The sequence below is a fragment of the Arachis stenosperma genome, chromosome 10 (assembly GCF_014773155.1).
Source record: "Arachis stenosperma cultivar V10309 chromosome 10, arast.V10309.gnm1.PFL2, whole genome shotgun sequence".
Taxonomy (NCBI): domain Eukaryota; kingdom Viridiplantae; phylum Streptophyta; class Magnoliopsida; order Fabales; family Fabaceae; genus Arachis; species Arachis stenosperma.
This window is the reverse complement of record NC_080386.1, coordinates 34,133,129-34,144,369: the sequence shown is the minus strand read 5'-3', so window position 1 is coordinate 34,144,369 and position 11,241 is coordinate 34,133,129. Positions and strand designations below refer to the sequence as shown.

General features: G+C 40.0%; 1 protein-coding gene across 1 annotated transcript; it reads right to left on the bottom strand.

Moving 5' to 3' along the window:
* Window positions 1-8,520: 8,520 nt before the first annotated feature.
* Window positions 8,521-10,181, bottom strand: LOC130956970 (uncharacterized). The gene is made up of 4 exons (XM_057883890.1): window positions 9,963-10,181; window positions 9,751-9,872; window positions 9,168-9,603; window positions 8,521-8,832 (listed from the first exon to the last, which is right to left on the bottom strand). Exons 1-4 carry the CDS (start codon window positions 10,179-10,181, stop codon window positions 8,521-8,523), a joined length of 1,089 nt encoding a protein of 362 aa, XP_057739873.1.
* Between the last annotated feature and the right edge of the window lie 1,060 nt (window positions 10,182-11,241).

Here is an 11,241-nt window from a genome sequence, read left to right as displayed (position 1 = left end):
TGAACAGTGCATATGTCTCTTGAATTTATTGTTTTGAGAATGTTAAAATTGTTGGCTCTTGAAAGAATGAAGGAAAAAGAGAACTGTTATTGAGTATCTGAAAAATCATCAAGGTGATTCTTGAAGCAAGAAAAAGCAGTGAAATCAAAAAAAAAATTTCGAAAAAAAAAGAAGAGAGAGAGAAAAAGAAAAAGAAAGAAATAAAGTTGTGATCCAAGGCAAAAAGAGTGTGCTTAAGAACCCTGGACACCTCTAATTGGGGACTCTAGCAAAGCTGGGTCACAATCTGAAAAGGTTCACCCAATTATGTGTCTGTGGCATGTATGTATCCGGTGGTAATACTGGAAGACAGAGTGCTTTGGGCCACAGCCAAGACTCATACACTAGCTATGTTCAAGAATCATTATACTCAACTAGGAGAATCAATAACACTATCTGAGTTCTGAGTTCTTATAGATGCCAATCATTCTGAACTTCAAGGGATAGAGTGAGATGCCAAAACTGTTCGGAGGCAAAAAGCTACTAGTCCCGCTCATCTAATTGGAGCTATGTTTCCTTGATATTTTGGAGTCTATAGTATATTCTCTTCTTTTTATCCTATTTTGATTTTCAGTTGCTTGAGGACAAGCAACAATTTAAGTTTGGTGTTGTGATGAGCGGATAATTTGTACGCTTTTTGGCATTGTTTTTAGTATATTTTTAGTATGATTTAGTTAGTTTTCAGTATATTTTTATTAGTTTTTAGCTAAAATTCACTTTTCTGGACTTTACTATGAGTTTGTGTGTTTTTCTGTGATTTCAGGTATTTTCTGGCTGAAATTGAGGGTTCTGAGCAAAAATCTGATTCAGAGACTGAAAAGGACTGCAGATGCTGTTGGATTCTGACCTCCCTGCACTCGAAGTGGATTTTCTGGAGCTACAGAAGCCCAATTGCCGCGCTCTCAATGGCGTTGGAAAGTAGACATCCTGGGCTTTCCAGCAATATATGATAGTCCATACTTTGCTCAAGATTTGATGGCCCAAATTGGCGTGGCAAATCAGCCTCAGAAATTCCAGCGTTTAACGCTGGAACTGACATAAAACTTGGAGTTAAACGCCCAAACTGGCATAAAAGCTGGCGTTTAACTCCAGAAAAGGTCTCTACACGAAAATGCTTCATTGATCAGCCCAAACACACACCAAGTGGACCCAGAAGTGGATTTTTACGTCATTTACTCATTTCTGTATACCCTAGGTTACTAGTTTACTATTAATAGGATCTTTTGACATTGTATCAGTACCTCATGACACTTTACACGTTTTCTTTGTGTACCTTCCATGGCATGAGTCTCTAAACCCCATGGTTGGGGGTGAGGAGCTCTGCTGTGTCTTGATGGATTAATGCAATTACTACTGTTTTTCATTCAATCATGCTTGCTTCCATTCCAAGATACTACTTGTTCTTAAACCGGATGAATGTGATGATCCGTGACACTCATCATCATTCTCAACTATGAACGTGTGCCTGACAACCACCTCCGTTCTACCTTAGATTAAGTAGATATCTCTTGGATTCTTTAACCGGAATCTTCGTGGTATAAGCTAGAACTGATGGCGGCATTCAAGAGAATTCGGAAGGTCTAAACCTTGTCTGTGGTATTCTGAGTAGGATTCAATGATTGAATGACTGTGACGAGCTTCAAACTCCTGAAGGCGGGGCGTTAGTGACAGACGCAAAAGAATCACTGGATTCTATTCCGGCCTGATTGAGAACCGACAGATGGATAGCCGTGCCGTGACAGGGTGCGTTGAACATTTCCACTGAGAGGATGTGAGGTAGCCACTGACAATGGTGAAACCCTTGCATACAGCTTGCCATGGAAGGAGCCTTGCGTGCTTGAAGAAGAAGACAGTAGGAAAGCAGAGATTCAGAAGACAGAGCATCTCCAAAACCTCAACCTATTCTCCATTACTGCAAAACAAGTAATCATTTCATGTTCTTTTGCTTTTCACAATCAATCCTGATAATTTCTGATATCCTGACTAAGATTTACAAGATAACCATAGCTTGCTTCAAGCCGACAGTCTCCGTGGGATCGACCCTTGCTCACGCAAGGTATTACTTGGACGACCCAGTGCACTTGCTGGTTAGTTGTGCGGAGTTGCAAAAGTGTGATTGCAATTTCGTGCACCAGTCCACCATGTAGTGCCATATATTCATGGAAAGATCTGGAATCCTACTTTCCAATGCCATTGGAATCACTTCATTTGGAGCTTTGTGGCTCAAGTTATTCTTGTTTGAAGAAGGCATGGTCAGGCTGCCGGATGAGATTTTTGCCGATGTTAATGTCCACGTTAACTACACTAACATGGCCATTAACGTGGGTCTTCCTTTGCTTCGCCAATGTTAGTAGAGATCACCTTTTCCCCTAACGTTGGCATCTCCCTTTCCTTCCACATTAGTTCCTACGTTAATGTAACTAACGTGGAAGCTAATGTGGGTCTTCTAGCCTTCGCAAACGTTAGTGGCACTCACCTTTTCCACTAACGTTGGCGTTTCTCTTTCCTTCTTCAAAGTTAATACCATTAACTTTCTCACTAATGTTGGGGCTTCTCTTTTCTTTCACGTGAGTGCCCACGTTAGTGAAGCTAACGGGGTAGCTAACGTGGGTCTTCTTGCCTTTTGCTAACGTTAGTGGCGTTAACGTTCTCACTAGCTTTCCAATATTTCCTTCCTTCCACTTTAATGGCCACGTTAGTGGCGCTAACGTAGCCACTAACGTGGCTCTTCTCTGCTTCTTTTGGTCTGAAATCAAGCAAACAAAGTGTATCAAAGTAACATACAGGACAAACTTCATTATACTAAGTGTGCTAATAATGCTCAAAATCATACTTTCACTTAGTGTGATCTATTTCATCATATTTACCATGTATATTAACTAAAATTCAACTATGCTTGAGATTTTGTTTCATGCAGAGATTTTTCATGCTTTTGCTCTTTTATCAACAGAAATTGTATGAAAACTGAATTAAAATCTATTGAAAAAGCATAGAAAAACAGGCCATGATGCCCTGGCATCACAATACCAAACTTAAATCTTGCTTGTCCCCAAGCAAGAAGAGAATCATGCAATAAGGTTTGACAATCCAAGGTAAGAAGAGTAGCAATGTAATGTTCATGGTTAGCTAGCTTTCTATGCATGCAACAATCTCAAAAGAAATTCAGATGATTGATGCCTCTATCTAGCTCATTTTATGAAATCTTTTCTGTATGTTTCTTCCTTGAACAAGCTTGTCATTCTCTTTTTATATTATCTTCTTAGGTGCTTTGCACCATGATTTGAAAGCTACGACTCTAAATGCTTTGTTTTCAAGTATTACCACTTGATACATAAGCACCATAAGCATTTAATAAGAGGACTCTTTCAACTCATTTTGTTTTCTTGTCTTCTTGACTCTTTAATCATTGATGCTCAGAGCCTTGAGCCTTGAGGGAGTGCTTTTGCACTTGAGCCTAGCCTTGACTCTAAATGTTTTGTTTTCAAGCTTTTTGCTTGATACATAAACACCACAAGCACTTAACAATTGAATTGTCATTGGTACTCAGAGCCTTCAGCTTTCTCATTCTCTCCCTTTTCTTTTCTTGCCTTATTTGCAATTGCTTTTTATCAAGGTTTTTATGATTTCAAAAATTTCATAAAATGTCCTAGATGAAAACTTCAATTAAATAAATTCAAATATAATTGAGCGACAATAGTCATGCTAGCTTCCCAATACTTATATGCTCATGCTAACTTCTTCTTAAATGACCTTGTTTGTTTATGATCATGAAACTTCATTGCTTTGGACTCACAAAAATTCAAGATGGCAATCATAATGTCACAGCCACATATTGTAATTCAAAAATCAAACTATGCTTATTCATAAGGAGCAAGCACACATACATAGAAAAAAATTAGAAGACAATCATGCAATTGAATGTATTGGAAATAAGTAAGAGGAAAAAGGAACTTTACCACCTTGTGGTTCATCTTCATTGTTGTTGCCTATTTTCTCCTACTTTTCTCCCTTCCCACACCAATTTAGACTAATTGCTTGTCTTCAAGCAGCAAATAAAACAGTGGTAGTGGGGTCTATGATGGGTCATGAACGTCTTGCATACTGAAATGTAAGTGATGTATGTGGTTAAGCAAGCAAAAATTAAGGATAACACTACGAGCCAAAGAAGCACAGACATTATGATTGTACAAACAAGTGGTGTTGCTGCATACATTGCATAAAAAAAATTTAAGTGGCACACCAAACTTAGTGTGACACTTTCTCTTGGAATTCATGCAAGTATCCAGAAAGATTGAAAACATATTGTTGCAGGGCAACACCAAACTTAGAATGTGATCATATGCCAATTTTATTTGGAAAGAAGCTGAGTAAAAGAACTGTTGTATTAATAACAAAATCACCAAGAGCCAGAGCTGTCACGAACAGGGGCTTCTTGGTGAGGCATTAACACAAACAGTTAGAGAGCATAGAAAATAAAGAACTAAAACAATTACATGAATAAAGCAAAACAAAAGAAAATGTCTAATCTAGGTAATAAACCAACCGGTAGTTTGTTAATCACAATTAATCCCCGGCAACGGCGCCATAAACTTGATGCAGGGAAACTTGTCTCTCAACAAATCTCCCTTGGCAAGTGTACCGAATTGTCATCAAGTAATAACTCATAAAAGAGTGAGGTCGAATCCCACAGAGATTAACAGATTAAGCAATCAATGGTTAATTGATTATCCTAGTTAGACGAATCATATTGGAGTGATAAGCAACAAGGAAATGTAAATGGCATAAAAGTAAAGAAAGCAATAAAGTGCAAAGAAGTAAAATGGCAAGAAAAGTAAATGTAAGAACTAAAACTAAAATGAACATTGGGATCAAGAGATATTGCAATCCTCCGGATCAAGTTCATTCTCATCTCTTTCCTCAATCAATGCATTCATTGATCTCCTTGGCAATCTTAAGTGATCGAATTCCAATTCCTTGGTAATTCAATCTCTCAAATCTTGATTAATAGCCAATTCCTTGGTCAATTGCTCATGAGAAGAGATGAAGTATGGTCACTGATTATACGACATGCATTCCCAAATTAAGTGTTGGTAGGATTATAGTCAGCATATCCATCCAACCCCAATTTGGTCCAGCATGAGAAAGTATTTCTAGCATGATCTCTTCATTCCTCTTCCAAGGTTCAGAAGAGATCCAAGTATGAATAGCTTCTTTTCCAAGATAACTACCCAATTGGATGAAGATTGAAAGCTTTCTAGTAAAATCAAGAGAAAAGAAAGAAGAAGAAGAATAAGAACTACATTTGATCCATTGAATTACAATAGAGCTCTCTAACCCAATGAAAAGAGTTAGTTGTTCATTGCTCTACCAAAATAGAAAAGAAAGAAAATGAAGAAAAGTAAAGATGAAGATTAAAATTGAAATTAAAACTTTAAAATTCATAAATGAAAATTACAACTAAAACGAAACTACTCCTAAGGAAGAAAAGAAGAGAAAAGGAAGAAGAGTGGTTGAGGGGAGGGGTCCGAAGACCCACTCCCCTTGGAGTGTGCCAATTCACAGAAGTTCGAATTGGTCTTCACTCTCTCCCCCTCCCTTCAATTTCCAGAATCCCCCAATTCCCAATTCCTTTAATGTAAAAACTAAGGCCTTTATATAGGCTCTCTTAAATTACAAAATGAAATTAAAAGCAAATTACAATTGAATGAAAATTCCTATTCTAGATGCTTCTTATGGCCTTGATTGGTTAACAATTTTGGGCCTGCTTGCTTGAGCTTTGAAGTGGAATTGAGAGAGAAGTGAGTCAAGTTGAGGTCCAGGTGTTTAGCCACATTAACGCTACAAGTGTGGCGTTACTGCTGAAGTTATTGTGGCTAACGTTACACTTGCTACCCAGTTGGTATTTTTGGGGCTTAAAAGATGCCTCTTGTTTGTGCTTCATTTTCATGCCCACTATAGACTATTATATATCGTTAGAAAGCTCTGAATGTCATCTTTCTAACGCAACTGGAATCACCTCAATTGGACTTCTGTAACTCAAGTTATGCTCCTTTTAAGTGGACATGGTCGCTGGCATAGTCGCTAGCATTACTGGAAAACGTGAGTGCCAATAACGCTAGCGATCAGGGCTTCATTATTGCCAGTTTATGGAGTTCAAACTTAATGTCCACCCCATACTATTATATGATGTTAGAAAGCCCTGGATGTCTACTTTTCAACGCCTTTGGAAGCGCATCATTTGGAGCTCTACAACTCGAGTTATACTTTTTGGAAGGTGAAGAGATCAGCTGGCCTTACTACAGGTTGATACCATGTTCATCTTTGCACTTTCGGAGCAGGTTTTCTCCCTTAAATTCAGTGTCCACCATGTAGTGCCATATATTCATGGAAATATCTGGAATCCTACTTTCCAATGCCATTGGAATCACTTCATTTGGAGCTTTGTGGCTCAAGTTATTCTTGTTTGAAGAAGGCATGGTCAGGCTGCCGGATGAGATTTTTGCCTACGTTAATGTCCATGTTAACTAAACTAACGTGGCCATTAACGTGGGTCTTCCTTTGCTTTGTCAACGTTAGTGGAGATCACCTTTTTCACTAACGTTGGTATCTCCCTTTCCTTCCACGTTAGTTCCTACGTTAATGTAACTAACGTGGAAGCTAACGTGGGTCTTCTAGCCTTCGCAAACGTTAGTGGCACTCACATTTTTCACTAACGTTGGTGTTTCCCTTTCCTTCTTCAAAGTTAATGCCATTAACTTTCTCACTAACGTTGGGACTTCCCTTTTCTTCCACGTTAGTGCCCACGTTAGTGAAGCTAACGGGGTAGCTAACGTGGGTCTTCTTGCCTTTTGCTAACGTTAGTGGCGTTAACGTTCTCACTAGCTTTCCAATATTTCCTTCCTTCCACTTTAATGGCCACGTTAGTGGCGCTAACGTAGCCACTAACGTGGCTCTTCTCTGCTTTTTTTGGTCTGAAATCAAGCAAACAAAGTGTATCAAAGTAACATACAGGACAAACTACATTATACTAAGTGTGCTAATAATGCTCAAAATCATACTTTCACTTAGTGTGATCTATATCATCATATTTACCATGTATATTAACTAAAATTCACCTATGCTTGAGATTTTGTTTCATGCAGAGAATTTTCATGCTTTTGTTCCTTTATCAACAGAAATTGTATGAAAACTGAATTAAAATCTATTGAAAAAGCATAGAAAAACAGGCCATGATGCCCTGGCATCACATCAGTCACGACCGTTTTAATGGATATTGATAATGTTAATTAATATAAATAATAATAGAATGATTAAATATTGAAAGCGAATGATTGTGAAGTGCAGGGGAGGGAGGAATAACGACGGAAGCTGCTGCTGAAGGTCGACGCCTCGGGTTCAGGAGATAGCGGCGTCCATGGCTTCCCAAAGCTTAAGAGCCTCATGTTTTCGTTTAGATGCAAAGGAGTTTCTCTGTGGCCATCGTGAGAGGCCGATTTTGCGAACTTCATCGACGAAGGATAACCCAAGACGAAGATTTTGGGGTTGTGTATACTATGAGGTAACGTGTTCTTCCTATTTTGCTATTGTGGGTCTAAGAATTTGGGATTTCTTCATATGTTTCTATGACTTCTGTCAGGTTCAGGATGGCTGTGATTTCTTCAGATGGGCAGATCCGGAACCTGGAGGTGTTCAGCAAGAGGTTGAATTTGCAAGAAATAGGAGGAAGATACCGAAATTAAAGGCAAGATTGAAGGAGGTGGAGACGAAGCTTTGGTTTGTGGCTGCTCTATGTATTGCTGGGTGGGTGGGGTTTTTGTTCTTATTTCTGCAGAATCATTACAACTTAAAGCACCCGAATGGAATGCACCTAGGTTATAAATGATTTGTAGGGAATGTTATGAGGTTTCTTGTGTTGTGTGGGTAGAGTTTAAGGGTATTCTGTGATGTTACAGTGGTTTAGGTGTGTAGCATGTCTGAAACTATTTGAATTAATGAAGGAAAGTGCTGTTTAATGTTACCCAAATTGTCACCTTCTTTAATGGTGCAGTTGTGTTATTTTGTGATGTAAATGTAGTTTTTGAGTAAAGTAGAAATACATTGAATACAAGATTTGAAAATTCAGTAATTAGTAATGGCACATTTCATTTGATGACTAGTTAAAACATACACAATTAAACTGTTTGCCTCAACATGCCTAGTACCAAAAAACAGAGAAGCAACACTTCAAGTGTCCTCAGGCACTTAAAACCAGAATACAGTAATCAAAATACTGCTTGCAAAACACTAACACAAGAGTCACAAATAGCCAGTACCAAAATTAAAAACACTGCTTGCAAAACATTAAGACATGAGTCACAAAAGATTTCACATGAAAATCCTAAAGATTTCCCCACTGATATGGAGATAACTTGGCCATCAACTTCAGCTTCTACAGGGGTAGATAAGGTGCACTGCATTGAATGGTAGAAAATTGTCTCTTCCTCACAGATGGCTGGCTAAGGGAATGTTTCTTGGTGGTGGAGGTTGCAGCTGATGCAGCCTTGTTCTTGGGCTGGGCCATGATGTTGGGCTGAGTGGAAGCTTTCTTAGGCTGAGTGGAAGATTTCTTGGGCTGAGGTGCTTCTTTGGTGGGCTGGGCTTCACATTTCTTGGGCCTTGGGGGATTTTTCTGGCCTGAGATGCTAGCAGATTGGTTGATGATGGTGTAGCATTCCTCTTTCTCCCTCCACAAACTGTCTGACCAGGTGCCAGCTTAGGTGTATTCTTCTTAGCTCTTTTGGTTGAACTTTGGGCCTACAAATAAAATGTATATCACATAGAGACAGTTACACACATATCATATAGTAGTTAAATTAAATAGATGGCAATCATAATGGTAAGTGAACCCTAGAATAGCATATCACAAACCCTCTTCTTAGGCTGGCTGCAGCCGCTCTTCTTGTGTCCCACTCTACCACAGTTGGAGCATCTTTGGATTTCTCCCCTCCGTGACACATGAGTCTGGCTTCTGTTGTCTTCATTTGCAGTCTCTCGTTTCCTCTTCTTCACTGGTCTGTGGCTTGGCCTCCTGTATGGAGGTGGGATGACATCATCATATTGAGTCCTCTCCCATAGCTCCGGGCGTTTACAGGGTGTATGACCTCCTGGTAGCACTTGATGTAGGCCTCCTTCTTGTAGCAGTCATCGACATATGACTCCAAATTAAGGCCCTTGAAGGTGATGCAGCTAATGGCATGAGGACAAGGAATCCCACTCATTTGCCATTTCCTGCAAGAACATTCACCAGCAGCCAGATCCACAACATACTTATCTAGACCACACATAACCTCGTACTTGCTAGCAGATGACCAGTATGGCCTCCAGTCCCTAGCTAAACTTGTCCGTTTCTCTAATTTCTTCCTAATCATTGGCATTATGTTTCCTGGATAGTTAAGAACCCTTTCCCTATTTACAGCCCATCTAGTCATCATATAAACTCTAATATCCTCTAACATGGTCACAATTGGTTTCTTTCTTGCTTTTACTAACACAGCATTGAAACTCTCACTCATATTATTAACAAGGCTGTCATATTTAGATAGAAAGGTAAACCTGGATCTTGACCAGAACCTTGGTGGAATGGCATTCAGATGTCTAAATGCTCCCTCATTCAGGCCTCACAAAGATTTCATCTCCTTCTGCCAACTCTGCCAATGACTTGCTTTGGCACACCTCCACATCTTGTTCTTTAGCTCTAAACCAGGAAACTTCTTCCTGAAGTTACTGTAGAGATGCCTGACATAGAACCTGTTATCCACCCCTGGAATGACCTCTTCAAATGCTGGCAATAGGCCCTGTTTACAGAAGGTAAGATTTCATGTGCTTATTTCATTTATAAATGTATACATGGACAAGATTGCATAGGCTAATATATGGTGAATTACCTTTTGCTGATCAGACATAAACGTGCACTTTGCAAGATTGTGTGGGCCTAAGTCATCGGAGAGGTGACGCAGAAACCAGACCCAAGAGTCCTTAGTCTCCGCCTCCACGACCGCATACGCAATTGGAAGAATTTGGTCATTTGGGTCTCTTCCAACTGCAGTCAAAAGTTGTCCTCCTTGGGGGGTTTTCAAGAAGCACCCGTCCAGCCCAATGAACATTCTGCAGTGTTGAACTTTTCTTGCAAGCATCAAAGCATATATATAGTCTTTGGAAAACACAATAGTTCATTAGCTCTGCGTTCTGTCTCTCTTGAGCAAAATCTGGTGACCGAATTACCTTCAGAATTACTGTGGAACCTGGGTTTGTTCTTAGGAGTTCATGGCAGTAGTCATTTATTCGCTTGTACTACTCCCTAAAGGCGCCCTGTATCTGATTCAAAGCCTCCTATTTTGTCTTAGCTGCCATTGCCTTGGTAACGGTCAGGTTCCATTTCTTGTGAGCCCTTGCAACCAACTCCTTCACCTTGATCTTTGGGTTGGATTCAACTTTCTTCTTAAACTGGCTACCCAACCATTTACTGTGAATAATTCCAACCCGGTGTGTCTGCATGCAGGTATGTTGGAGATTCATGCTTCTTAGTTACCAAGTGGATTCCTCACTGACCCTGTGTGCATGTAACCAAAAGAGGCAGCCTTTCTGACAAACAGGCCGGACCCTCTCCAAGTCACACTTCTTGAATTTAATATTCCTAGCTGTGTGGACTGCATAGGCTGCCACTGTGTCCTTGAACTCTTGCCGAGATTCATACAATGTGCCCACCTTCCATTGGTAATTTCCCATGTCCTTTTGAGTCTTATGCACTGGAAACCTCTGCCCCTCATCCTCAGCATCATCCTCCCCATCATCAGCACCCGTCCCTACTCCTGCAATTACATGATCCTGCTCCAATTCATCACTGTCAACTGCATCCTCAACATCCAAATCACTTGTGACAACCTTTTTGCCCTTCTCCGCATTACAGTCCTTCGGCACAGCATTATCTTCACCAAATCCAGTTTCATAGTCGTAAACCTCATCACTGTCAGTGAAGTGGATGTCTTCTACACTATTTTCCTCTTCATTAGATGGCAAGTATGTTGGGTCATCACTGTCTTCGCCATTGGTAACATCGTCACAATCCGCCTCATGTCCCTCTTGGCCTAATTCCACTCTGCCATCCTTATTCTCGCATTCGGCTTCACTAGCAACCCTAGCTCCATTACTCTCTCCAGCATTCCC